The sequence below is a fragment of the Musa acuminata genome, chromosome BXJ1-6 (genome assembly GCF_036884655.1).
Source record: "Musa acuminata AAA Group cultivar baxijiao chromosome BXJ1-6, Cavendish_Baxijiao_AAA, whole genome shotgun sequence".
NCBI lineage: Eukaryota > Viridiplantae > Streptophyta > Magnoliopsida > Zingiberales > Musaceae > Musa > Musa acuminata.
The window spans coordinates 33834642-33861054 of record NC_088332.1 but is presented as its reverse complement, the minus strand read 5'-3'; the positions used below and the strand labels follow the sequence as shown (position 1 = coordinate 33861054).

The 26413-nt window shown below is 41.6% G+C and overlaps 7 protein-coding genes and 1 long non-coding RNA gene across 10 annotated transcripts; 4 read left to right on the top strand and 4 right to left on the bottom strand.

Annotated features, from left to right (window-relative positions):
* On the top strand, window positions 1–3270 carry LOC135676710 (uncharacterized). Its single transcript, XM_065188178.1, has one exon. The coding sequence runs from the start codon at window positions 187–189 to the stop codon at window positions 2656–2658; it is 2472 nt and encodes an 823-aa protein (XP_065044250.1). The 5' UTR covers window positions 1–186; the 3' UTR covers window positions 2659–3270.
* A 969-nt stretch (window positions 3271–4239) lies between these two features.
* On the bottom strand, window positions 4240–5357 carry LOC135676712 (putative disease resistance RPP13-like protein 1). The gene has a single exon (XM_065188180.1). The coding sequence runs from the start codon at window positions 5355–5357 to the stop codon at window positions 4374–4376; it is 984 nt and encodes a 327-aa protein (XP_065044252.1). The 3' UTR covers window positions 4240–4373.
* LOC103988722 (putative disease resistance RPP13-like protein 1) lies at window positions 4240–7661 on the bottom strand. Its single transcript, XM_018827135.2, has one exon. The coding sequence runs from the start codon at window positions 7550–7552 to the stop codon at window positions 5405–5407; it is 2148 nt and encodes a 715-aa protein (XP_018682680.2). The 5' UTR covers window positions 7553–7661; the 3' UTR covers window positions 4240–5404.
* A 1160-nt stretch (window positions 7662–8821) lies between these two features.
* Window positions 8822–12619, bottom strand: LOC135676711 (CDP-diacylglycerol--glycerol-3-phosphate 3-phosphatidyltransferase 1, chloroplastic-like). Its single transcript, XM_065188179.1, has 8 exons — window positions 12066–12619; window positions 10661–10727; window positions 10488–10562; window positions 10330–10381; window positions 9867–9952; window positions 9714–9788; window positions 9501–9595; window positions 8822–9294 (listed from the first exon to the last, which is right to left on the bottom strand). The coding sequence occupies exons 1-8, from the start codon at window positions 12548–12550 to the stop codon at window positions 9228–9230; spliced, it is 1002 nt and encodes a 333-aa protein (XP_065044251.1). The 5' UTR covers window positions 12551–12619; the 3' UTR covers window positions 8822–9227.
* A 1260-nt stretch (window positions 12620–13879) lies between these two features.
* Window positions 13880–17893, top strand: LOC135676709 (putative disease resistance protein RGA1). Its single transcript, XM_065188177.1, has one exon. It carries the CDS (start codon window positions 14024–14026, stop codon window positions 17693–17695), a length of 3672 nt encoding a protein of 1223 aa, XP_065044249.1. The 5' UTR covers window positions 13880–14023; the 3' UTR covers window positions 17696–17893.
* A 945-nt stretch (window positions 17894–18838) lies between these two features.
* LOC103988770 (uncharacterized) lies at window positions 18839–21790 on the top strand. Of its 2 annotated transcripts, XM_018827484.2 has the most exons (6): window positions 18839–18951; window positions 19051–19360; window positions 19481–19530; window positions 20556–20682; window positions 20887–20991; window positions 21081–21790. In XM_018827484.2, exons 2-6 carry the CDS (start codon window positions 19261–19263, stop codon window positions 21701–21703), a joined length of 1005 nt encoding a protein of 334 aa, XP_018683029.2. In that variant the 5' UTR covers window positions 18839–18951; window positions 19051–19260; the 3' UTR covers window positions 21704–21790. The 2 variants fall into 2 exon arrangements, with proteins under 2 accessions (XP_018683029.2, XP_009405677.2); XM_009407402.3 differs by lacking the exon at window positions 18839–18951 and having other exon boundaries at window positions 18980–19360.
* A 971-nt stretch (window positions 21791–22761) lies between these two features.
* LOC103988727 (uncharacterized) lies at window positions 22762–25533 on the top strand. Of its 2 annotated transcripts, none has more exons than XM_009407345.3 (2): window positions 22762–22905; window positions 24465–25533. In XM_009407345.3, exons 1-2 carry the CDS (start codon window positions 22903–22905, stop codon window positions 24960–24962), a joined length of 501 nt encoding a protein of 166 aa, XP_009405620.2. In that variant the 5' UTR covers window positions 22762–22902; the 3' UTR covers window positions 24963–25533. The 2 variants fall into 2 exon arrangements, with proteins under 2 accessions (XP_009405620.2, XP_009405621.2); XM_009407346.3 differs by lacking the exon at window positions 22762–22905 and adding an exon at window positions 23054–23482.
* On the bottom strand, window positions 24340–25008 carry LOC135676708 (uncharacterized). The gene is made up of 2 exons (XR_010514389.1): window positions 24870–25008; window positions 24340–24642 (listed from the first exon to the last, which is right to left on the bottom strand). It is a non-coding gene; the product is annotated as an uncharacterized LOC135676708 (long non-coding RNA).
* Window positions 25534–26413: the final 880 nt, after the last annotated feature.

Sequence of the window (26413 nt, the reverse complement as noted above, 5' to 3'; positions counted from 1 at the left end):
AAGGATCCCAACTCCAATAAAGCAGCCGTCTCCAGCCCCTTCCTTTCCCATGGCCGCCCCGTCGCGGCACACGACTCCTTCCTCCGTTCTCCCTTCTCATCTGCCGTAACCATCAGTCATTTTTCTTCTTCTGCCTCTCCTCTCGTTTCTCCTCGCCTTGAACCATTTCACCGAAGTCAAGCTGCAATGGACGGGGAAGGCGAAGAGGAGCACTTGGTGGAGGAAAGGGAGGTGGAAATGGTGGCCTTCACCGGCCCCCGCAAACCCGTCTACAGAAAAGGTTGGTTCTTGAGGCCCCTCGGTGTTCCATTTTTCCCTCCGAGGCGTAAAAGGCCCTCCTTTGTTGATCTCGATGATTCCATGGTGGTCTTCAATGGGTGGGCGTCCGTGTCGCCTAAGTGGAATCAGTGGGTTGACAAGCTGCGGCCCATTTATGGCGTGTTATGGAAGAAAGTTGGGATCTTTGATGCGATACACGCATCTACCTACAGGATCAGGAGAGACTCGTCTTCAATTTTGGCGATCTCAGCGTCTTGGTGCGGGGATACCAGCACGTTCATCTTCCCCTGGGCGGAGGTCACTGTTACATTGGAGGATGTGATGATTCTTGGGGGCTTTCCGGTGGCCGGCGAGCCCATAAGGGGCCCTTTGCACGGGGAGCTCAAAGAGATCGAGGTGCAAATGACGGCTGAGCGCAAAAGTTTCAGTCGGTCCCCAAGCAAAAGGCCTAATCATAATCAGTGGATGATGCGTTACATGGAGTGCGAAGGTGACGAGTTAGAGCACATTGCGTTTCTTGCGTTATGGCTGTCAAGGTTCGTCTTCCCCGCTCACGCTTTCAAGACTGTGACGCAGAGCGTGCTTCCTGTGGCCATTAGACTGGCACGAGGCGCGAGGATCGCCCTTGCGCCTGCGGTGCTTGCAAGCCTCTATCGAGACTTGGGGAAGGTGAAGGATTATTTAGCCGACAGAGGTAGGCAAAAGGTGTCATCTTTGGTCATATGGGCTCCTTTCAATCTACTTCAGCTGTGGATTTGGGAGCACTTTGTGGCCTTGAGGCCTGCAGGGCTAAATGAAGTCAACGACTGTGAACCGAGAGCAGCAAGATGGCATAACGTCGGAAAGAAACTCAAGCTGGCATTATTGCGTTCAGTTCTTGAATCGCCTAATGAGTTCCAGTGGCGTCCTTACACTGTTGGTTTGAGGAATTGGCACAAACCATGTTTCTACAAGGACAAGGGGCTGTGGATTCATAGCGTTGAAACCCCAGGTGTGGAGCTGAAATCCTTTGCCCAGTTCTTGAGGAGAAGCGAGCTAGTCGGGCTAGATTGCATTGAGCAGTATTCTCCACAAAGGGTGGCAATGCAATTCGGGCTGGATCAGGACATACCTGGTTCCGTTGTCCGGACTAATTTGACCTGGGAAGCAGCATGGGAGACCTATGACATATCCAGGAAAAATATTGTGTTCTATATCCCTCCCCAGCTGTTTGAATCAGATGTCACTCTCCAGTATTCAGTTTGGTGGAAGCAGAAGATTCGACCTCGTGCTACTGGCACAATTAGTAGTGTGGAACAACCAAATAGTTCTTTGAAGAGTGCGAAAGTAATTGCAGGTAAAGTAAGGGGTGTTAAGAAGATGAAGTCAGTCCAGGTTTTGACTTTCGGCAAGAAAAGGACCATGCAAGAGTGTTATGATAGTGACACCACACTTTCTCACTGGTTTGCTTGTAATGATAATCAGGAAAGCAGGGAAAACAAATGCATAAAAACTCAGAAACATTCATTAACATCTTCAGAGAAGCAAATGCGGCCTATTCGAGAACAAAAGTCAAATAAAATGCCAAAGCTATCTCAAAAGTTTCCAAAGGATATAAAACAGAATTCAAGTACCCAATGGCAAACCAAGAGGAAGCAAACCAAAGAAGCATCTTCCACTGATCGATTGGATGAGGAGAAGCAACTTGAGAGACGGACTGCTGGAGAATATGCATGTGAGCAGATGCTAATTAAAAACAGCAGAGAAGCTCTTCAACCTGCACAATCAGATTTCTCAATAGAACTTACAGAAGTTACCAAACAAGAGGAAAATTCAACAAAAGGCAAACAATCAAAGATTCATGTGAAATTCAAGAAGTTAAAGCATGAAAACACTGAGGGCAAGGAGGATGAAGTGTTGACTGAAGTTACTGAGACAGAAGATGTGCGAAAAATAAACCTCAAGGAAGAAAATTCCCAGGAAAAAGAGGTCGAGGGAAAAAATGCTGGAGAGCAACAGGTTAAAAACTTGAACAATGAAAATGCGGAGGATGAGGAAGATAAGACATTTGTTGATAAAGTTGATAATGAAAACGTTGGAGAAATGCAAATTAAAATGTTAAAGAAGCAAAATTCTGCAGACAAGAATGATAAGGAAATTATAAGAAATGATTACAGAGATTCTGGAGAATCCTTTTTTGACCAGATACTGAAAATGGTACCTGAAAAAACTCTTCCTCTGGAACAGGAAGAGAAACTGAAACAGAGAAAAGGAAAGAAATTTTCACCAAAAGCTGAAGAATCAGTGCATGAAATGGAGATAAAAGAACTCAAGAAAGAAATTGCTGCAATAGAGGCAAGAGTAATGGCCTTGGAATCACTGGCTGAGGTTCATACCTAGCATAATAACACCTAGTTTGTGCTTTCTTTAGTAGTTAGTGTACTGAAAATGAGATGCTATACTTGTTTTGCTGACTAACATTTAGCTAATCAAATGCTTTTAGTTTCTTCAACTGCATGAAATGTTGTTTGATAGTAAACAATCTTTTTATGCTGAATATTTGATGATTAAAGTTAGAGATAGGATGCTTCTTAAGTGCAAATCTTGTAATCCTTCTGAAGTTGCACAGAAGGCTTGTTATAACATATTGTGCTTGTAGAAACAACCAACTTATAAAAAAGGCTTCTGCATCTTGCAGACTGTTGTAGTTTTGCAATGTCCTAAATGCTAAATTCCCTGCATGGTAATGCTATATGCAAATATTGGAAAGAATTATGATTTTTGATGGATGAACAAGTTTCCTACAGACTTCTTCAATGTGCCAGTGGCAACGCAGCATCTGAAAACTACCTCATGCAGAAAATACATGAAATTGGTCTCATTATGAATTTTAATCTGCAGGCCTGAGTTTGCTTAAATATAATATAAGCAGGACTCTTATTCCTAGTGAATGCATTATCTTTTGAGACTTGTATTTGTTGTTTTATAACATTGGGCAAGTCAACACCTATCTTGCATGGCATTATATTGTGTCTGCCTGTTGGCATGCCTTTATGTCCGCTAGATCAAGTTATAAAATTAACCTAGCCACATGTATATATAGTACTCAACTACTCATCATATAGCATGCTCCGACATTGTCATGTGTCACTACTTTTCTAGCATGGTACGTTCCAGTTTATGCTGATCGACATGGCAATCCTTATAAAGGTGCATCTATAACATTCATATCCTTATTGTTCACTTAATTGTGGCTTTCTATATCTTCAATTTTTGTCCCCACATGGCATCACCCATGTAGACAAGGAAATAAAAATAATAATGGTAAGGAACTCTGGAGACTGCAGTGCTTTTCTTAAGAAGAAAGATCACTATTGTTCTATTCGTTCTGCAAAGGTGCAGAGCGTCATAGTAAGAATTGAGCCAATCAGCTTGCACCTTAGGCTGGTGGTCTGTTGGATCACCATTCAAGGAGAAAGGACCTCAGGTGACCTGGTTGATTAGAACATTTTCTGTACAGAATAAATATGCAAAGTAGTGCAAATTGTTTTATGGGATGTCTCTAACGAGACAATGTAGTGCACAATGGATGGAGCAAATGAACAGAAAATACTATCAATGCATTAAGTAATTTACTGGTTGATCTAGTGTACAAGTTGATTAGCCTGCTATAATTATTAGCAACTGACAATACCATCAACTTGACCTTATCATTCTTCAATGTATCTAGTATTGTATCCTAGATTATGTCCAGAAACCATATAACTCGACCTGAGTCTAGATTTTGTCCTTTTCTAATTCCATCTTTTTTCCTCAAGAAGATATATAATTATTCATAATTCGGCTACTTACATAAGAGACATGCTCTAAATGGGTATGGACGTACTTTAGAAAGACTAAAGCTGTAGTGACACCACAATGATATTTTGCTTATGCAGTTTACTACTACATTTGCAACTTGCAAGAGCTAAATTTAGCACATGCAGCACCCAATAGTATGTGTTCTTGATAAACAGTAATGTTAAAAATGTCAGAGATGCTGTCCCAGAAAGGATCAGATCTTTTCTTGCACTGCTCTGTCAGCTTTTCATGGAATCCTTTTACATATAATTGCTTCAGCTAGCTTGGCAGGCCTTTCCAGGACGGCTGGTCAAGTTTTGGGCATTCTGAATCTGCAATGTCTCCAGAGATGCAAGGTTTATCAGATCACTTGGCAGTTCAGTTAGATTGTCGCAGTCAGTGATTCTTAGTTCTTTGAGTGAGGTTAGCTTCTGGAACCACTTCTCTTGTTCATCAGTAAAAGATACAAGGGAGCTGCAGTAAATAACATCCAGTCTATACACTGAGGAAAGACTCTCGGCTGGAAGGCAATCAGTGAGCAGTGAGATGTTATCTATGCTAAGTTTCAGAATTGATGAAATATCTTTGGTTTCACATGAGTCCCAGATATCATCAGATAGAATAACTTGTGGCTTTTCATGTGATTCCCAGGTAGGATCATCTGAGAGCACAACATGAAGTTTTTCAAGCAAAGTGGGCATAACAAGTGATCCTCTTAACTTGTGGCAACGATTGATCTGTAGCCTAGAGAGGCGAGGGAATAATTGATGGCTTGTCTCTATTCCTGACCACTGGCTCCATTCAATCATGTCACTGAACAGAAGTTCCTCCAGTGAGGGGAATGTTGTAACATTGTCACCATAGAATCCAGGGCCAATATGCTTTACAGCTTTTAGAGATTTTAGATGCAGAATTCTGAGGAAAGGTAGTAATCCAAGTGGTGGCAAGGCTTCCCAACCCTGGCAATCCTCTAGTTCCAAATGTTCAAGATTGGATAACAAGGTATGGTTCAGCCAACTTGGAGATTTGATCCCCATATAGCCTGTGATTCTCAGCTCAGTGAGGTTGGGATGTGGCTGAAGAGCTTCAAGTACCTCTTCATGCTTGTCAGGGTTACTGTCTCTTTTCTCCAATTGTCTCCAGAACAAAAGCAATGCATTAAGGTGCTTTTTGTTATCTAACCTGGCCTGTATGCACTCTGTTGCACTTCCAACCATATCAAGATTCATAATGCTTAATTGTCCTCGAAGTTGCCTCATGTCTCTCAACTGTCCTAGCTCAATCTTCTTCCTTACATGAAACTCTTTCAGCACTTGCAGAGATCATGAAACTCTTTCAGCACTTGCAGAGATCTCAATCTACCAATTTCTCTGATAGTAGAAACTTTCTCCTGATTTATGTCTAGATAACGCATGCTTATTAATTTGTGCATTCCTGTAGGTAACGGGCTGCCTTGATGCAATGGCACACAAAACTGGAGACTCAACCCTTGTAGATGGTAAAGCCTGCAGACTGACTTCGGCAGGCCTAATAATTGACTGCCTGGGACTTCCAGATACCTGAGATGCTTCAAGTGACCAATACTCTCAGGTAATTCATCCAGCACTAGTTCATCCAGAGCAATAACCCGGAGGCATTTCAATTGTTTCAATGCTACTTCTATGAAATTTATGAGATTGTACCTGGAGAGGTTATCCAGTAAACTACCACTGACTACGAGACTACGCAAATTTTTCATCTTGTGTAGATTCTCATGGATGTTAGCCAGATTACTTGAACTAATATACATGTGCCGCACCCGATCTGGGATTTCTGCTGGTTCATCATCTTCAACTCTAAAGTGTTCATGAGCAGACAAAGATTCTGCAAGGTGATGCAGCAGGTCATGAACCACATATATTTTAGACTGTTTGATCAATTCAGTGTCCTGAAAGAAGGACCTATATAGTAATTCATCAAAGTAGTCCTGACCTATCTCTTCCATTCTCTTCTCTGCTTCATTGGATTGAAGAAAACCTTGTGCCATCCACATTCTGACTAATCTGTCTTTGTCAAATTGGTAGTTCTTGGGAAACAAAGAAAAGTAGACAAAACACTGCTTCAAGGCTGAAGTAGGCAAGTGCTCGTAACTTAATTTTAGAGCTGGGAAAATGTCATCCTTCTGTTGTTCCACTTGCCACAATTTGCTTTCCATTATGTTCCTCCAGTGTTCTTCCTCTAGCTTGGACTTCAGTACACCTCCAATTGTCTTGGCTGCTAATGGTGAGCCAACAAGCCTTTTAGCTATTTGCTTGCCAATCAACTCCAATTTGGGATGATCATTAGGGTTAGCTTCACCAAATGCACATCTTTCGAAGAATTTCCAGTACTCTGCATCATTTAACCCCTTTAGGAATACTATGTTTTTGGCCTTGGTCCCCATCATATTTGCTACCTTTGGAATCCTTGTGGTTACTAAAACTCTGCTACCCTCTCTTCCAAAGTAAAATGGTTTCTTGAGGGTCTCCCAACCACTTCTTACCTCATTCCAAACATCATCAAGGACAATTAAGAATCTGTTTTCCTCTAGCCTTTCCTTGAGAGTAGCTTGGACCATGTCTAGATTTGTGAAATGATGCTGATCATGACGGCAAACAGACTCTACCATCTGTCTTGTGATCCTTTTTACATCAAATCTTTCTGAGACACAAACCCATAATTTCAGATCAAAATGATAATCAATCCTATTATCATTGTAGACGCATTGTGCAAGAGTAGTCTTTCCCACCCCTCCAATCCCAACTATTGACACAACAGAGAACCTCTCATTGTTGGATATTGATGCATCACCTTGCTCCGACAACAAGCATACTAAACTGTTGATTTCATGCTCTCGGCCCAAAATTTCTGATTCACTTGGGATTGAGGTAGTATCTCTCCACTCTGGCAAATCACTTTGTGCATCAGAACTTAGAACTCTGTGCCGATCCTGAGCACCCATGTCTAATTTCAAGTTTTGGAAGGTCATAATCTGGCTGACAATCTTATCGAACCTTTCGACAACCTTGTCCAGTTCATTTAGCCCCTCATCATGGAAAATTAGACGTTTGAAAAAGGAACTAGAAGACTGAGTGAAACCAACAAAAGTGGAAGAGAAGTTTTTGTGCACCTTGTTCTTGCCATGCACCATTTTTCTGAGGAGCTGGTAATCAAAGCAGTCAAGCACATCCTCTGCGGTAAGTGCAGCATCTTTGAGCTCCCACAACCAGGTTGCTAAGTGTGTGTCCTCGATGGGCAAGTGCTCAGCTGAATGAATCACAGCATGGATGTATCTGAGATCGGCCTCCAGCTTCTTCAGCTTATTCTTGACACCTTTCTGATACTTGAGCTGCTTCTTGGTGTAGGAACAAACCTGGTCAGCCAACTTAGAAATGAAAGCAGATGCAAATAATTCTCCTATCACTAATCCTGCCATGGGTGCAAGTCTTTGTTGCTGCAAAGAAGCAAATTAAGACCTCTGCAGAATCATCAAAAGCAGATAAGGGGAGAGTGGTGCCAGCCGTATCTGTTTGGAAATAATGGCAGGTATGGTCCCGCAATTATTGCTAAAATGACAACTTGTAGTCATAAATTATAATTTCATTTAGACTGGCTGGTACCTGAACACAAACACATAGTTTGATATGATTTCTAGTGTGCCATTTGGAATTGAATGGGAAGAGTTGGGCATATAACTGCAGTTAACTTTGGCATTTGAATGTGCCATAGGATTCTGTGTATTTGATTGATCATCCAAAGACTGACTCATTCCTAACTCACCAACCAGATAACTCAGTCATCTAAGCAAACGATAACTAGACTAATCAAATTGCTTTGATGATTTACTTGCGAGTACAAAAATCTTGATTCTGGTCTAAATTTTAAGGTGTGTGGTAGAAGCAGCAAATTGGTTTTTCTAAAATCTTAGTTCATATGGTATGCATATCTGTAGTCAGGTTATTATTGCCACACCTGCTCATTTTCTGAGTTCCATCACCCAAACCCCTATGTCCTGGTTAATTGTAGAATGGTTGGCAAGTTCAATGAGCTTAATCAAGTCCTAATGGCAGAATCTTCCATGAGAAGAAAAGCTGTTCAATCATCATAAGCACTACTATGAGATCATCATGACTCTTTTTAATTATTTTCTATTAACATTCTTTAGTTTTGTGTCGTGTTCTTGGTTTGTCAGCTCTCATCTAACACAGACAAACTGACGTAGACGACATTACCTCTTCTTCCTAGAAGGTGCATATGCTTGCGACTTTTATTGATATCTTCTTGTGCGTTGGGGTCACTCGAGATATGTTCTGTTATGATAAGACTCGTTCAAGCCGCCATCCTGGACTGTGTATGAGGGATTGCAAGAGGGAAATGTTCTTGGAAACCTCTCCAGTTGTGTGTCCAAAATCGGAAGGCCCAACATTCACAGCATGATTACAGCGCATACTCTGATTTTGTTGATTTCCAAGGGAATCAAATTATGTTCCCTTTGTTGGCCAATTCCACCCTCGTTTGATCCAACGGCTGAAAGTTTCTAGGCCAAGACAGGCTTTTTGCCAAAAGTTCATTCTTCTAGTGATCTGGAAAATGGCTAAAAATTGAAGCACCATGATGATCATCTAGCGAAGCTTACAAAATGATGGATCTACGACCACAAAAAAAAAAAGACCACTAGAAATCAAATGTGAAATGATAGGTTGAATTGAGAACAAGGTAATCTCTCTCTTTATGCAAGAAATTTTTGTTTTACAATCTGAAGCACAGAGGGAGCAAGTTACAACAAGATTGAATTTTTTATTCCTTCACCTTCCCTTAACATTGTGCATTAGCTAAAAGGAAAACATTATGCATCAGCCCAGACAGGTGAGTTATCGTATTGCACCTTCAGAAATGCACATGCAGGACAGGTCGAAAGCGATGATTGGGACGAGAACTCATAGTGCACGATGATTTGAACCCATGCCTCACATGTACATACTCCTGGAGTTTTCATTGCACCGTCACTGCAGGTCCAAATGCAATCATGAAATTTCATTCCACCGTCGCTGCAGGTCCAAATGCAATCATGAAACCTTGTTGACCACGATTCTTCTGGGGCAGAAAGTTGATCATCTACAAAGATGTTGAGCTCCATAGGCTACAGCAGATGCAGCTGTTGTTGAAGCCACCAACCAGCTGCAAATAAACACACAAGCACATTTGGTTATTCTTTCTTGATGGAAAAGATGAACAATAATAATTAACATGGTGAATGCATCCGACGGAGCAGCCAGAAAGATTATATTCGGTATCATAGGTATAAATATTGTTGCAGGTTGACTTATTGGAGTGTATGAGCTAAGAATTATACGCATCCAAGAATGACAAATGGTGTGCAAAACCTCAAGAAGGTTATATATTCCTGAGTTTCTGCCGAGCCAAAGTCAGGTTGCAGAAGAGCAGCAGCAACTAAAAGCAACTGGAGCACTGTGTTCACCTGCATTTTCCACTCTAAAAGAATTGAGACAGATTTCCTTACCCAAGAACAATGTGAACATATTCCATCAAAAAAGCATCATGTAACAAAAGCTGGATTAGATGAATAAAATTCGTACCTTACTTATGAGGAGAGGTTCTACCTTCTCCCTATGAGCCGCATCAAGATTGATGAATTCAGACCAACTCTTCCACTAAAACAGAAATTGTCAAAGAATTCATTAGTAAGTTAATCAGAATGAAACCTCTATTATAGCCCGTGCAGATGTTACCTCCCAACCCAGGCTAGAAGCTCTTTTATAAACTGCACCACTGACGAGAGCAACATCTCTTAGAACCACCAAGCCAACAAGCACAGCTTCAGAAGCCACAAAGAAAGTCAGGTGGTTTCCCATGTTGCTTTTTCCAAATACGGTTCTTGGAAACTAAAACTAGTGTCCCGATCTAAAATCAAAAATAAAAAGGAAAAACATGCTTTAAAAGGAAAACCTCTCTAATTGCCAATTAATCTTGGCTCTTCACTGGTAACATCAGCTGTGAGGTATAAGTATATATAATTGTTAGATAAAGAGGTATAAGTTTGGCTAAATTGATTGTTTTGTCTATTAAATAAATAAACATAATTTGAACAATTTCACTGAATGAGCAATGGAACAAAAAAAAGGAAAATTTAAACATAATGTTCCTCAGTAAATTGCAAGAAGATCCAGTAGTAAGGTTTTGATGATTGCTCACGATTTAAGAGCTCCTTCTCAACCATAGCTAAAGCAACACAGCTAATCAGAACCTGCACTGGCATAATTAAGAGTAAAGATAAGCACATTAACCAAAGGATCACTGGGTATCAGACAAGGAACTTCATAAGTCACAATCCTCATCCAAGAAAGTTTAACCTTGTCAGCAAGTGGATCAAGATAGGACCCAAACACTGAATTAATACCCATCTTTCTTGCAAGGAACCCATCCAACTAAGAGGAAAAAAGAGACGAAATAAGAGTAATGACTAAGAACTGGAAGTTGAGTGTACAATAAGTTGGCAATAGTAAACATGGAGTTTATGACCCACCCAATCAGTCGCTCCAGAGACAACCAATGCACCAAAAGCCGGAAGATACATATCATGTAAAATCATCCTACATCAAGTACTTTGTTAAAATTGTGAAGGCAATATGATCATGCATTGATTTGTCAATGTATTGCATAGTATCAAGATTCATATCATGTTCAAAGTGGCATTGGTAAAGGCATGAATGTGAATCGGTAAATTGATCTAATATACATACATAAATACAGTGGGAGTCAGGAAGCATACGATGTGGAAAGTTAATACAAAAACATGGATGTCCAACGTAAGATAAATAGAAGGTAGAATAATGCAAAAGTATAAATAACAACAATCATGAGAACGAACAAATTTTTCTAGCTAAAAGTAACAATCCTTAGCTAGTGTACTCATTAGCCAAAACCCTGAGCAGCCAATTTAATACTGAGCAGGGCTGTTTTGCAATTTCCGACTTCACTATACAGGCCATCTTTTGATATGAAAGAAGCAACTTCCTTTTCTTAATGAAAATGCAAACGGGAGCACCAGTGCTGTACGTAGAATTTAAATTAAAGCAAATTAACTAACATGACCAATTCAATTGACCAACTGAATTAGAGTATTTACCATACACGTGCATTCTGCACCTTCAAATGAATTGGAGCAGATTAATTTCACATAGAGAAGGTTATAGAACGCACATGCAAGTGCACATTTTGCAGTTATCCACTGACCTTGGCACTATGGCTATATCCTATATCCAAGTCAAATCATTTTTAAGTTGTCACCGTACTGCAAAGTTTGAATTAGACCCTCACACCTATCTTAATGGCAGCCTGCATAGGATGAGTATTGAAACTCTAACACCTCTCACCGAGAAGGTATGCTCTTTCGTTCAAGACAAAGAACAGCAGCCACATTATCAATTTATTCAATATACTGCATATCAGTCAAACATAAATAATTATGATATCATATTTTTAACACACAAGATAAAAATCAACGTATTGCATACTTATGTAATCAATTACTGGGGGATGGTACACAGCTCTGATGACATCCAAACCTCAATCTCATAAGCAAACTCGATTGAAATTTCATACATGACCCAATTACTTGATGATTCTGGTTTCAGGAACTGAACCTGAAAATCCAGGTTTACTAGGTCACCAAGGTCTTCTTGATAACCCTTCTTGGAAGAAGAAGAAAATGGGCAATAGACCGGGGTGCTAAACAAAGGTGTCGTTTAGAGTTGATGAAAAAGGTTATTTCGCTCGATTTCGCACTTGCGAGAAGACCATCTAAATCACAACCCTCTTTCCAGGCACAAGATCAAACAATTCCAGCAAACAAGAGCACGACATCAAAATTTTCTTTTGCATCTGTGTTACTAACTATAATGAACAAATTTTACAGACGAAAAACGTACCATCCAATCAGCGGACCGGACACCATCCTGCTGATCGAGATCAAATTTGGCAGATTCAGTAACTTGTCATGAATGACAACCTCGCTCACCGCTCCTCCAACACTCCCCTTCTCCTTCCAGTTAACGACGTCCCCAAACCCCCTTCCGACCTCTCCCAGCGACCTTAGCCCCAACGGAATCGGAAAGCTCCGAACTTGGAGCAGATCCTTGGGGAAGATCGCGTCTTTTCCTCGCAGGTACAAGGGAGTCGCCGACTGCGACAGCATCCACGGGGGCGAGGAGAGGAAGAGGGGTCCCGAGAAGGGCACCCATCGGGAGGGCGGCCAGAAGAGCGGAGGGGGCACAGAAGTGAGCCGGAGGACGAAGGAGAAGGGGTTCGGAGCGGCGGCGAGAGCTGGAGACAGAGGAGAACAGGAGAAGGCGGCCAGGGGAAAGGGAGGAGCAGGGGCGCGGAGAGATCTTATTAGGGTTCTGAGAACCGCCATGGGCAAGCGCAATGAAGAGGAAAAGAAGAGCGGGTTAGGGTCTTTGCGGGGTTTTTGTGACGGCGGTAGGTGGCGCGTCGGATATGGTCGTGGATTCTGGCAGTTACGATCCATTGGGTACAGTAAGTAATTAACTCGAGGATTCAAATCAAATTATTATGCACAGTTTGACTGTAAACACTCAATTATGTATCATATATTATGTAACACTTAATCCAAAATATTTTTATCGGCATGAGTGAAGCCCGAATCTTACTCTATTCAAAGATCATCACTTTGACGTTTACCGACGCTATAAGTATGGGATGATAATGTTTGTTGTGCTAATTTTATATTTTTTTGAGTGTTGGGAGGGTTAAGATCACACATGGACTAATTCTTTTTCTCGGATCCGTCTTGGATTGCGTCCATGCAAAAGGACAGAATCGGGACTTGTCCGTCGAGTGTGCCAAGGCCGACCAATCGACAGGAAATGACGTTGTTGGGGCCCACAAAGATCATTAATTTTAATTAGTTCAAAACTTGAGCTGTTATTGATCGACTATTCTTCGACAAAGCATTAATCCTATTATTAGATAGTTTTTTCTGTGACAAAGTAATTCACTTTTTGTAGTCTCCATTTATTATCTCAGGAGGTGGTTTCAGTACCGAAAATTATTGATGGTTTGGGTATTGATGAAATCTACTTAATTAAAATTGCTTTTATATGCTAAACATATATTAGTAATATTATTTTTATTTAAGTCACCATAGGTCACATTGATCCTTCGAATTTATGGTAAATACAATTAGATTTGGAGGCTTTTTCTTAAAGTTTTAGTATATATATATATATATATATATATATATATATATATATATATATATATATATATATATATTTCTAGTTATTCTCATATACCCCTATTAATTTCAAGTCTACTTTTATACATAATCTAATATGGCCTTTGAATTGTTTTCTCATGGATATTGAAATTATTAGCTGTTTTAGAATTTGTTTAGCTCCTCCCTCCTTAGCAGAATAGAAAGGAAAATAAATATCATGGCATAGATATTATAAAATTTACTTTTTCAATTTTTATAATATCATTTATTATACATTCACAGCTATCCATTATGCTTAAAGTAGTGAATGTATTCTTCCTATGTATCCTTTCTAAAAACATTTATTTTATCTCTCCTAAAAATCTAATCATCGGAGAAGACGTGTCAAAGAGAATCCTATGCGAATCGATAATTGAAGCTTACCGGTACTCGGTGACCACTGAATAATGGGACCGATCGTGTTTGGTTCAGACAAAAGAGAGGTCTCTGCCAATACAAAACGTTGGTTTTCTTCGGTTGGAAGCAGCTACCAATAGAGAATGCTTTGGCGCACCGTGTGGCCGCTGTCGCCGGTGAAAGAAGAAAAGTCCTCTCTTGCATTAGCAGGTCTTCTGGGCACCGAGGAAGAAAGATCGGCTCTCCTTTTAGATGTCGACCGCACTGACGATCGGAGGATGGTTCGCACAAGGCTTCATCCAGGCCTTGCTCGACAAGGCCAGCGATAGCGCCGTTCAACAACTTGCCAAGCGCGGGGGCCTGCAGGACGACCTGAGGAAGCTGCAAACAATTCTGTACACGACCAGTGTCATGGTCGACACTGCAGACATGAGGTATGAGAAGAACCCCAACCTGCGGAAACTGATGAAACAGCTCAAGGATGCTGCTTATGATGCGGAAGACTTACTAGATGAGCTCGAATGCCAAGCCCTGAAGCAGAAGATCCAGCACGGAGGAGAACAGGCAAGTGACCTCTTTTCTGTAGCCTTCAATATGTCTGGTTATGACGCCGGGACTAAACTGAGGGAGATCCAGGGGAATTTAAGTGAAATTACTGCTAACATGAAGAACACGATGGAACTCTTAAATTTGCATGATCCAGGGAGACGATCAAACATGAAGTTGCCTTGTAGAGAAACAAGCTCTTTCTTGACCGAAACCAGAGTGTATGGCCGAGACAGAGAACTGGAGAAAGTAGTAGAATTGTTGTCGACCTCAGTCGAGAAATCAGGGCCCGATATCAATAACTTGTCTGTTCTACCTCTCCTCGGCATCGGAGGAATCGGGAAGACTACGCTGGCTCAGTTCGTGTACAACGATGCCACGGTCAGGAAGCACTTTGAGTTGAAGATTTGGGTCTGTGTATCCGACAGTTTTGACGTGAAGAGACTCACCAAAGAGATTATAGAATCTGTCACCAACGAGAAACAATCTGATCTAATGAACCTGGACACTCTTCAAGTGATCCTAAAGGTGAAGATTGCGTCCAAGAGGTTTCTGCTTGTCCTCGATGATGTGTGGAGCGTTGACACTCACGGTCTGGACGAGTGGCCAAAACTGTGCGCGCCGTTGAGGTTTGGAGCGCAGGGCAGCATGGTCATGGTGACCACTCGAGATTTGAGGATCGCTAGCATCGTTGGCACGATGAAGGAAATCTTGCTCGACGGTTTAGAAGATGACGATTACTGGGAATTGTTCAAAAAGTGTGCATTCGGTTCTTTGAATCCCGAGGAGCATCCAGAGCTGGAGGCTATCGGAAGAAAGATCGCTGGCAAGTTGAAGGGCTCACCACTGGCGGCAAAAACAATAGGAAGCTTGTTGCGATCGAATGCGAACAAGGGATACTGGAGAACTACTATGGAGAGTGAAGTATGGGAGCTGCCACAAGATGAGAATGGCGTTCTGTCTGTCCTACGGCTGAGCTATCGATATCTTCCTGGGCATCTCAAGCAGTGCTTCACTTTTTGTTCTCTGTTCCCCAAAGCCCACGAATTTTACCAAGATCAGTTGATCCAGATATGGATGGCAGAAGGGTACATCACGCCGGAAGAAAATAAGACGGTGGAAGACGTAGGAAGAAGCTACGTTTGCGAGTTAGTCAACCGTTCTTTCTTTCAAGCATCAGCGGACGGGGATTATTATGTGATGCATGACCTCGTACACGATCTTGCCCAATATATTTCAGTGGAAGAGTGTTACAGGATAAGTGATGGCAAGTCCAAAAGGATCCGTAGTATGATTCGACATCTATCAGCAGAATTAACTGAGGGAACGAAGCTGATGGAGTTCTCCGGTTATGAGAAACTGCGGACCCTCATGATCAACTGTAACAGAAGTCGGTTTCTGTGTTGGCCTAGAGTGGAGAGCTGCTTGTTGCCCCGTGACATGTTGAAGAGACTGAGAAGCATCCACGTGCTGGTATTGCAGAACTGTGGCTTGCCGGAGTTGCCAGAGACGATCGGTGACCTGATACACCTCCGGTACCTTGACGTGTCTTACAACGCCGGCATTCAGAGGTTGCCCGATGCACTTTTTGGCCTCTACAATCTGCAAGCACTGTTACTGTGGGACTGTCAATTACAGCGTCTGCCCAAAGGCATGAGCAACCTGATCAACTTGAGGCATCTTTCTGCAAGCTATGAGATAGTTTCTGAGATATACGAAGTTGGGAAGCTTACTTCTCTTCAAGAATTATCTGCATTCAGAGTGCTCAAGGATCACGGGCACAGACTTGCAGAGCTAAAGGGCTTGACACAGCTTCACGGAACACTTCGAATTACAAACCTTGAGAATGTCGAGAGTCGAGAAGAAGCCGCCAAGGCTAAACTGAGCAACAAGGAGTACATCGATGCGTTGGAGTTGGAATGGGCATCTGACGACGACGGCTCCAGTTCGGACGACAATGAGACACCGGTCGAGGAGGGCGAGATACTCGAAGGTCTCCAACCACATCATGCTCTCAAATGTTTGAGGATCACAGGGTACAACAGCGCCAGATCCCCTGGTTGGTTAAAGGCTCAAGTGCTATCGAACTTGGAAAGCGTGATACTAGAAAACTGTAGAACGTGGGAGGATCTTTCATGTATTGGACAACTACCTAATCTCAAGGTTCTTCACATCATGGGCATGCCATCGGTAAAAAAGATAGGCCATGAATTATTTAGCCCGCAGGGTCGGTGTTTTCTCAGGTTGGAAGAGGTCGTGCTCAGAGACATGCCGGCATTGGAAGAGTGGTCATGGATCGAGGGCAGAATGTTGTTCCCTTCCTTGCGTAAACTCGAAGTCAGAAAGTGCCCCAAGCTTCTAATTTTACCTCTCCTTCCTCCTCCGCTTACAGAACTCGAGTTAAGGCAGGTTGGGTTGGCGCAGCTCTCGGGATCACGGGAAGGAATCAATGGAAGTGGAAGGACGTCGGTAAACCCGAGTGACGCAGAGGAAGAATTGCTATCATATCACCTACCACATATCAATTCCATTAAGATATCGGAATGCGGAGAACTCCTGTGGCTGCCTGTGAAGAGGCTTAAAGATCTCACCTCCCTTGAGGACTTGTCGATACTTGGCTGCCCCAAGCTGATGAGCACGAGGAGAGATGAGGACATAATTGACCCCCTCCTCCCACCCTCAATCAAGCAACTAGAGTTGACTGACTGTGGGAATCTCGGCAAATCGCTCCCCGGCTGCCTGCACAACCTCACCTCACTCACTCAATTGTTGATACGCGATTGTCCTTGCGTAGTGTCTCTTCCAATGGAAGCTCTGCTTCGTCTGGAACAACTTGAGATCCTCACCGTTATGCATTGCATTGAGTTGATATCCATCGACGGGTTAGGAGTTCTCAAATCGCTCCAAGGGTTGAGGATCTCGGGATGTCCCAAGCTTTTAGTAAATGAAGCAGGGGACGAGCAGGGGGAGGGCTTGTCACTTGTTGACTTGGAAATCGACGACACTGCCCTGCTCAAACTATCGCCTTTAAGAAATACACTTCCGTCCATCCGAAACCTCACAATATCGTCCTCTGCTCAAGCCGTGATGTTCGACAGGGAGGAGCAGGAGTTGTTGCGAAGCTTCACGGATCTGAAATTACTAGAATTCTTCAGTTGCAAGAATCTACGATCGCTGCCGACAGAGTTGCACGCGCTTCCCTCCCTACAAGATTTGCATGTATATTATTGTCCACAGATACAGTCGCTGCCGGAGATGGGCCTGCCGACGTCCCTCAAAAATTTACAGTTCGACTGCTGTCATCCGACGCTGACGGAGCAGCTGGAAAAGCACTTGGTGAAAATGAAGATCTCAGGTCGATTTAATGGAGATTATTAAACGGGGAAGGGACGTGAGGTACATCGGTCTGTTGTACCACCGCTTCCCCACACAGCTGCGGCTCCATTTGTGTTCCTCTCTTCTTCTTCCTCCTGTCATTTTCCACTTCCTTACTCGTTCTGCATCGGAGAGTTATGTAAGCAGCTCATTTGTTATCTACACAAAAACATATTATGAAATTAAACAAAATTAATTTTTTTTCTTGACTTATATAATTAATCCAGAATTAAACAAAGCCAATATAATCCGACTTGCTTAAAATCTTCGTTGCATTTCAGCGGCTTTCCTGAACGAAGTTTTTCTTTCTAGTGTTGCCTCAGTTCAGAATTCATTTTCTTTTTTAGGTTCCAGGAATCAGGACTATATTGACTCTTCATGACACATTAACTCGTTAGTAGATTACTCTCCTAAGATTTAACTTGTCATGGTTGAATTAAAAGATAACAGAAACACATGTCAACGCTGAAAGATTCGCAAGGCAGCATACGAGGCATTAGATGGGGTCCGATTCATCGAGTGGGCTTCGGCCCCAGTTTCCGTTTTCCTGCACGAAGCCATCAGGAAGACACTTATCTACCAGATCGTACGATACCTCCTTGTCTACTCTCCTCGCCTTGGAACTTAGAGTGGAACCCTATTTGCGTATCTAGTCACGAAAGGGGAGCCGATCGAGTAAGATTTCATTTATTTGGCACGCTTTTGATGTGAGTTTGGTTGCCCTTCAGTGGTTTACCCATCTTGACCTACCCGCCCTGCCATTGGATAGATAATTATCAGGAGGCTGAAGGTATGAGAATCTGGTATCGGTAGACGCGTAAAAAGTAATGCCGACGTCTTGGGAGAACGGTTTGGGATTCTCTCTGGCCGTATCGGACGCTTCCGAGTTTTGTCGGACGGTTGACAGTTTGGGATACGGCAATGGACGGCTGAGATACAGAAAATTTCACGGTTTTCATTCAAATTAACAGTTGGATAAAATCCATGTGCAACGTTCTATGCTCGTGTATGGCTATCGCCAAAATCCAGTTATAAATCGGGATTTTTGTCATCATTTTCTTGCATCCCTCTTCGTCAATTCCTTCTTCTACCAATCTCGATCCGATCCAGGGTTGGCGAATCCAATTAAGGGAAGAACCGAATCCGATTCAGTTTGGGGTTTAGGATTTAATTACGAGGATGTTACAGGTAGGTATCCGAGGGCGGGTGCAGAGGTGATGCCGATATCTTGGGAGAATGGTTTGGGATCCTCTCCGGATGTAAGTATCGATCCCATTTGTATGAGACGGTTCACGGCAGGGGATGCAGTGATGGATGGCTGAGATACCGAAACTTTTCGGTTTTCTTTAAAATTATAGGTGGATGAATCCTGACGCAGCGTTCTCTGTTCGTCTGCATCGCTGTCGCCGTTATCCATTTCGACGCGGAAATCCAGTTAAAAATCGGATTTTTCGTGATCATTTTCCGCATCCTCTCAATTTCTTCTCCTTCAGATATCGATCCAGGTAAAGGAAGATCCACCCGGTGCGAAGAATCGAATTAGTGAAGAACCCAAACGCGGCGGAGCAATGGCGGCGGAGCTCTACGAACTCAGCAATGGCACCATCACCGTCAAAATAACCAATTTCGGAGCCACCGTCACGTCCCTCCTCGTTCCCGATGCCAATGGTGCTTAGTTCCTGACCCGATTCCCCGACTCTTATTCTTCTTCAAACCCTAAAGGCTCGTCTTCTTTTCCATTGATATAACCTGAAGTTGACTCTTTTGTTCTGTTCTGATGGGTTTTAGGTAATCTTGCTGATGTGGTACTTGGTTTCGATACCGTGGAACCGTATCAAGTAAGCTATTCCAATGAACATGATCATTTTTTTAGTTTTGGATTTTGTCGTAAAAGAAAGAAAAGAAAGTATAAAGATCCTTCTTTTAGTGTCAGAACGATTCGTCAACATTTCTCCTTTCTTGTGACATAAGCTGTTCTGTCCCTTGGAGGTGATGGTTGAACTTGACTTTGTTGGAACTTTGTCCAACATGTAAGTCCCTCGTTTCCCTTACACTTCTTTCTTGGTCATCTCTTCTCGTCATCATTGAAGTAACCATTAGGTTTGTGGTTATACTTTTTACAAGGTATCAGGAGAAACAAAAGCCAATTTCCGATTCCTTTTAGTGTAAAATTGAGACTTAATTATCAGAAATGATGAACAAAATTCCTTTTTGCCTTCATTCTGTAGCTAATGCTGCAAATGCTGGAGGAGAACCTGACTTTGTAGTGTTGCCTAATTTCACGTAATAACCATCCTTGGTTATGAATGTTTGTCATATCTTGACGCATTCTTCAATCGTCCCTAATTCAACCCTCACATAATTAACGACAATTTTCAAGCGTGCGAAATCAGGTGCCTTGTGTTTGAATTCCAGAAGTCTCTGGGCTATTCTCATTTGTTTGTAGAATAGAAAATGACATGTAGAGAACCAAGTGATGTCAGGGAAACCATATCCATTTGGTTCCTGAAAGAAGATAATTATGCATATTCATTATGAATGGCAGATTAGCTCTACAAATATCATAGAATAGTGTTGGTGAAATGTAATGCTTCTGAAACTTGATATAAGGATGTTAGATATCCATTCAAGACAACAGCGCATATCTAATAAATCTATTGTCCATTGAACTTAAATTCGGATCTAAACTAAGCATCTGAAATCTAATATCTTTATAGTACAATCATGTCATGCTTACCTTTTATCTTATCAATGCTTGTTCTGTCGTGTGCTTCATAAAATGATTTTGTTTATTTGATCTCATTTTGAAGCATATAGTCGATAATCTAATATGTTTCTGCTTTTTTGTTGTGGTCCTGATCAGAAAGGTGCGGGACGATACTTTGGATGTATAGTTGGCCGGGTCGCCAATAGGATCAAAGAAGGAAAATTTACACTTAATGGGTTGGATTATTCATTGCACATCAACAATCCACCAAACAGCCTTCACGGTAAAACTGAAATCCGATTGCAGAATTCTGATTCTACTTCTTCTATCGATTGTTTTGGTTTCTAAACAACTATAAATCAACAAACAATCTGATATGTTCCTGATTCCACTTTAACTGTTTAAATTAATGCAGTTCTTATTCCTTACTTTTTTAAGTTGGATAGGAATAGTTGCAATAGCTGATCCGTTCAATTATTTTCTTCAGGTGGGAAGATAGGATTTGACAAGGTACTTTGGGAGGTTGCGGAATATAACAATGACGAGTTCCCATCAATAACCTTCAAGTACCATAGCAAGGATGGAGAGGAAGGTAAGACCATACTTGAATCGAAAAGAAAAATAAAAGGAAATGATGCGAGAATCATCTGAGTGGTGGAATCTCCAATATTGAGAAAACAGGTTACCCCGGGGATCTATCTGTCATCGCAAAGTATTCACTCCCTTCCGGCACATCATTGAAGCTCGAAATGGAAGCTGTGCCAACGAACAAAGCCACTCCGGTCAGTTTGGCTCAACACACTTACTGGAATCTAGCTGGGCATAACTCCGGACATATTCTCGATCACTCGATTCAGATATGGGCATCTCATGTGACTCCTGTCGACGAAAATTTAATCCCGACAGGCGAAATCATGCCAGTCACTGGTACCCCATTTGATTTTACTTCAGAAAGAAAGATAGACAGCAGAATCCATGAAGTTCCAGTTGGGTACGATCACAACTATGTGCTTGACTGTGGAGAAAAGAGATGTGGCTTAAAGCATGCAGCTAAAGTAAAAGATCCTTCCAGCTCAAGGGTTCTCAACTTGTGGACTGATGCGCCTGGTCTGCAGTTCTACACGGGCAACTTCGTAACCGGTGTTGTGGGTAAAGGTGGCGCAGTATATGAGAAGCATGCAGGCCTATGCTTGGAGACACAGGGATTTCCAAATGCCATTAACCAACCAAACTTTCCATCTATTGTCGTTCAACCTGGAGAGAAGTACAAGCACACCATGTTGTTTGAATTCTCCACTGTTTGATTTCGTGAATCTACTGGGTTTAGTCAACCCTTTCTGAGGGGTCGAAGGCAGGCCATCTTAGCTCAGTCGTATCATGCGCAAATAACTTTAAGGAATAAGAATGATGCTAATTTTGTCCTTTTAACTTTGTTGTGGATGTTCCTGCATGCAGTGTTGGGAGTGGCAGTCTGAAAACAGAAATCGAATTGATTTGAATGGCTTATGATAGTGAATTAGGCATTTGGATTGATTTGAATGGCTTATGATAGTGAATTAAATTGGATTAATGTTTATTAAATTAAAATTGATTTGATTTGATTCAAATCGATTAATTGAACTAAAAAGAGTATTTGAAGCCAAGACTATTTAGGATCTTTAAAATCGGTCATTGGTGAACTCATTCCTATCGAACCAATATTGAATTGTTTGGATTCAGGTTTAATTTTGATTTAGTTTGATGTTTTGATTAGATTAGAACATTGGAAACAGGAATAATTGACAACCGATGATATGTTATATTTGTCTCTTATATTATTTCTCTAAGAATTCTACCAAGAGAGAGAGAGAGAGAGAGAGACTATTAACATAATTTGAAATCAGTAAGATCATAATCTTATTGATTCAAATGAAACGGAATTTGGCTTCTGAATTATGCAAAAATATGCATGCTACCGTTTGTCCGGTCCAATCATCATATTTCAGGGCTTAGCCGGTTCGTCGGCGGATAAGATCGGACCGATTCCGGTCCGGTTTATCTCCTCGCAGAAGCGGCGGGAACGAGGCGTTGTTGACCGTTGACGAAAGAAAGAGAACAAAAGAACGACTAAAAGTGCGGACTCGACGTCAGTTGTTCCTGCGGAGCGGAAGTAACACATTAAAGTTCACAACAAGACAAGACAACTAAACCTTTTCTGAATCGAAATGTGCTAGCCTTTGCCACGAAAGCAATTTAACAAAATAGCTTCTCGAGAACAACGGATGGCAGTCCGACAGGGAGTCATGGGGAAAGTCTAAATTCTCGCATAAGATCCATTGATGGCGACGCTTTACAGCTTTAAGTCACTCCGAGTTTGCTCCCTTTGGTCCGCTCCACCAAAAGAAGAGAATTTATACCCCTCTCTGTCTTCCTCTTTATCTTTTTGGTTGATTTATTCAGCTCCTTTTAGTACCTGGAGCCAGGAGTGGTGAGAGAGGAGAGAAGACCCAGCGACCAATCCTCAATGGTATGCCTAACTTTTTCTTTTCTCATCATTCTTAAAGGTGTTCTTGTAGGATTTTATGATGTCTATGATGGATTCGGTAATGCGCCAATGTTATTTCATTTTTACTCATTTCTTTGTTTTTCATTGTCTTCTGTGCTTTCGATGTTCTGCTTCTATCCTTTTTTTTCTCATCGACTTCCACAGTCTTCTTGTCCAAAGAAAAAATGTCCGGAGAAATAGGGAATATAAGATCGTCGCTAGTTTCGTCTGTTTGGTTTCAGGATAATTTCTCCTGAAGAATCATGACCTGTCCTTAGCCTAATGATACATGTTATTCTTTACTCCTCTTGTTGTTATAAAAAGTATTACCTTCCAATTTTTCTTTGGAGTATTTGTGATCGAGAGATCTCAGAGAGTTTTGTATCAATAGAAACTGCGATCAAAGTTTCCCTTATGCTAGGTTTGGTTAAAAGCAGTTTTGAACTTCTATCCTCTGATTGAAATCAACTTTTGAGAGTTTATTGCATGCGGAGGAAGATGATAAGCACATAAAAGATATATTAGCATTGTTTATGGAGATTCCGAGAATGCTTGTGAGGTAAGTTGTTGTTAGAAGAGAGTTGCAGTAATGTTTATGCAACAGGCAGGGAGGACACAATTAGGTTCCTTTCAAGTTTGTCCTTTAGTTTTCTTTGACTTGATTCTTTGCATGATTGTGTACACCCTACAGTGTTTGTCACTTCATTAGGGTCGACAAGAAACAATCATCTGAGTGTCCAAGATCTTGTTCTCTCTCTTTTTTTTTCTTTTTTTTCCCTCTTCAAACGCCAATCGAGCAAGTCTCAAATTCAGTTTCAATCTTTCATCTGACAGGCTTTTATTGAAGTATCTTTCCTTTTTTTTTCCGTATATCAATATAGCATTCACGTCACCTCTCTCTGGTGTTATTATCTGTGGATGTATGTTCAACAAGAGTTGAGTCCACATTGTATCTTACTAATGCATCGAGATGTATATGTTCTGCTAAATTATCATATAGTGATTTTAATCTTGTAACGAGAAAAGATTATACGTGTATCTGATGCTTATTATGTGATGTTCAGGGTATTTCTGGTGATGACTTATATTACGCCGTTTAGCATGATGGCCTTCGGGGCTTTCTTCCATCTTATTGCTATCTACAGATATTATTCATGTTTCTTTGAGAGAACACTGGAGCTGAGTTCATGATATGCATAATATTTGCATTAGCATTATAATCCTCAATTCTTTTCATATTAGATACCGTGGCTAGTTTTTGATTGTGAATGATGATCGTTATGGCCGGTGTTACCGGTGGAATTCCAATATCTGTATCCTTTTTGCTTCTTTTGTAATAATTAAGATGCTTTTTTATGTTACCTTTTATGAGTCAAACGAAGTCGGTCTTTTTATGAGCAATGGTTAAACTAAATGTGCGGTGAATAGACTAACTTTCCATTAAACTTTATGAGAATTTCTCACCGAAAGCAGTTGTAAAAACTATGCAACTCTGTGAAAACCAAACTTACCAACCTGACAAAGTTCCTTTTTTATATCAGCATCAGATGCCTCAGAAAGAAGATGCCACCAATGATGATGGAGGCTCTGTCAAGATCGGCACAACCGGCACAATTGGCTCCTTGATGACTCGAGAAATAGAATCCATGAAACAAGCATCTTCATCTGCTCAAAGAAAACAACAAACTGGTCCTGTCTCCGTACCCTGTGGTGCTAATCCTAGGAAAGCATTGCAAAGGAGAAACCAAACTAATGAGTATGGCAGCACCGGCAGCAGCAGTAGTGGAACTGGACATACACATTGTTCAAACCATGAAGATGCTCAAAAATCCCAACATACCCCACGAAAAAAGGGACACCGCCATGCTCCAATTCTAAGATCAGATGACAGCCCTACAAACCGAAATATGGACACTGACAAGGTGGAAAAAAAAGTTCACACTTACATGGTGAAAGTAGTAGATCTAAAGTGCGGCAATCCCATGAGCAGCCGGCTCAAGAAGCTCAGCTTCTCCAAGCTCTCCGAATCCATCTCCTAGCCCTCGGGCAGTTTCTTCCTATCGGTCCTCAGGTTCCTCCTGTAGCCGCTTCCTGCAGTTCTCTCAATTCGGCTTGTATCAGCAACATCCATGGCAGAACAGATACTGGGAAGAAATCCTCCAGTGGCTGCCACCTTCTTTTTCTTCTTTCCAACTGCTCTACTTGGGCCTGGCTTTTGCTTAGATCCTCCACTGGTGGAGGCTACGTCTATGCTCACTTTATGCTGTTTCTGGTTGGAGACTTGATGGCAGTCCAGATCTAGCCGCTGGAGATATTCCATCTCTCGTGAGACCAGCCATCCTATTGTTCCTTGAGCACCCACCTCCACCGGAGCTCGCTCATCAGCCATTGTTGCTTCAAGGCAAAATGGGAGGATGATGGTAAAGTAGCTTTGAATGCTGTCCTGGCTTGTTGAAACTAGTCTTTTGTTGTGCTTTGTGGTTGGAGGGGCGGTTGGTGGTTGCCTTTGACATAAATGCATGTTTAGCAAACACAAGACGAAATTGGAGGATGATGATGGTGTCCTCTACTGCAATGCACGATTCGGCTAATCTTTGCCTGCTTAATTGATCTTTCTACTGTTATTAGATGCTGATACTTTTGCATGTTATTAGATTCTGCATTCCACCTGTTTTGCTGTCTTAAGATCCATTCTGATACTTTTGCTGTCTTATTGATCCATTCTGTGCAGAACGAAAATAAAATTAAAAATTTATTACTAGAAAGGATACTAGTAAAGAGAGGATGAGGTAAATCAATTTCATATAGCAGAAAAAACTTTGGAGGATATTGTTTTTTTTTATGATTTTATAAACTTAGAGGAGAGCTTTATTTATTGTGTAGGTTTTCTGAAAATAATCGTCATTTGTTTGTTTGTTGCGCATTACATATGAATGTGGACAGTTGATTAGTCCTTTTTTTTCCTTTTTCCAGAAAGTTAAAAGAGTAGAGGATGCAGTTTAAATCAGAACTTAGAACTTTATTAAAAGCTTAGTGAATAGATATGATAATTTCAACTTGGTATATCTGATAGGAAAGGACAGACAAGAAAGCAATGGTCTCAAACAATGAGAACGGTGATAAGCTGGTCCACCCCTGGGTGGTGATTGGATATTCCCTTGGAGGATTGGTCATCATCATCAGGAGAGCCCCAGCCTTTCCTTTCTCACTCCACTTATCTGCTCCCAACTGTTCCACAATCACACACTCCGATTCCCAGCTGGCTATCATTCGACCCTCGGTAGCTCAACCAACTTACGACTCCCGAGAAGAATCCTGTTGTTGCTTTGGATTTATGTCATCCGACACAACCCCTGTTGTCTATGATACGATCCATTCCCGACAGAAAACCCAATGTATTCATCTTAACCACACAGAAAGAACGGGTGTAAAATCGATTCGAATATAATTCGCATAGCTAGTTCCTTCTTAACCTAATTCTAATTTATAT

Excerpts from the sequence above, each read along its gene's own strand:
- LOC135676710 (XM_065188178.1), top strand. The coding sequence starts at position 187 with ATGGACGGGGAAGGCGAAGAGGAGCACTTGGTGGAGGAAAGGGAGGTG.
- LOC135676712 (XM_065188180.1), bottom strand. The coding sequence starts at position 5,357 with ATGAGGCAACTTCGAGGACAATTAAGCATTATGAATCTTGATATGGTT.
- LOC103988722 (XM_018827135.2), bottom strand. The coding sequence starts at position 7,552 with ATGGCAGGATTAGTGATAGGAGAATTATTTGCATCTGCTTTCATTTCT.
- LOC135676711 (XM_065188179.1), bottom strand. The coding sequence starts at position 12,550 with ATGGCGGTTCTCAGAACCCTAATAAGATCTCTCCGCGCCCCTGCTCCT. Across the intron at positions 10,728-12,065 it reads TCCGGTCCGCTGATTGGATG|GATGATTTTACATGATATGT; the intron begins GTACGTTTTTCG and ends TACTTGATGTAG. Across the intron at positions 10,382-10,487 it reads TTGATCCACTTGCTGACAAG|GTTCTGATTAGCTGTGTTGC; the intron begins GTTAAACTTTCT and ends ATGCCAGTGCAG.
- LOC135676709 (XM_065188177.1), top strand. The coding sequence starts at position 14,024 with ATGTCGACCGCACTGACGATCGGAGGATGGTTCGCACAAGGCTTCATC.
- LOC103988770 (XM_018827484.2), top strand. The coding sequence starts at position 19,261 with ATGGCGGCGGAGCTCTACGAACTCAGCAATGGCACCATCACCGTCAAA. Across the intron at positions 19,361-19,480 it reads CCTCGTTCCCGATGCCAATG|GTAATCTTGCTGATGTGGTA; the intron begins GTGCTTAGTTCC and ends GATGGGTTTTAG. Across the intron at positions 20,683-20,886 it reads TCCACCAAACAGCCTTCACG|GTGGGAAGATAGGATTTGAC; the intron begins GTAAAACTGAAA and ends TATTTTCTTCAG.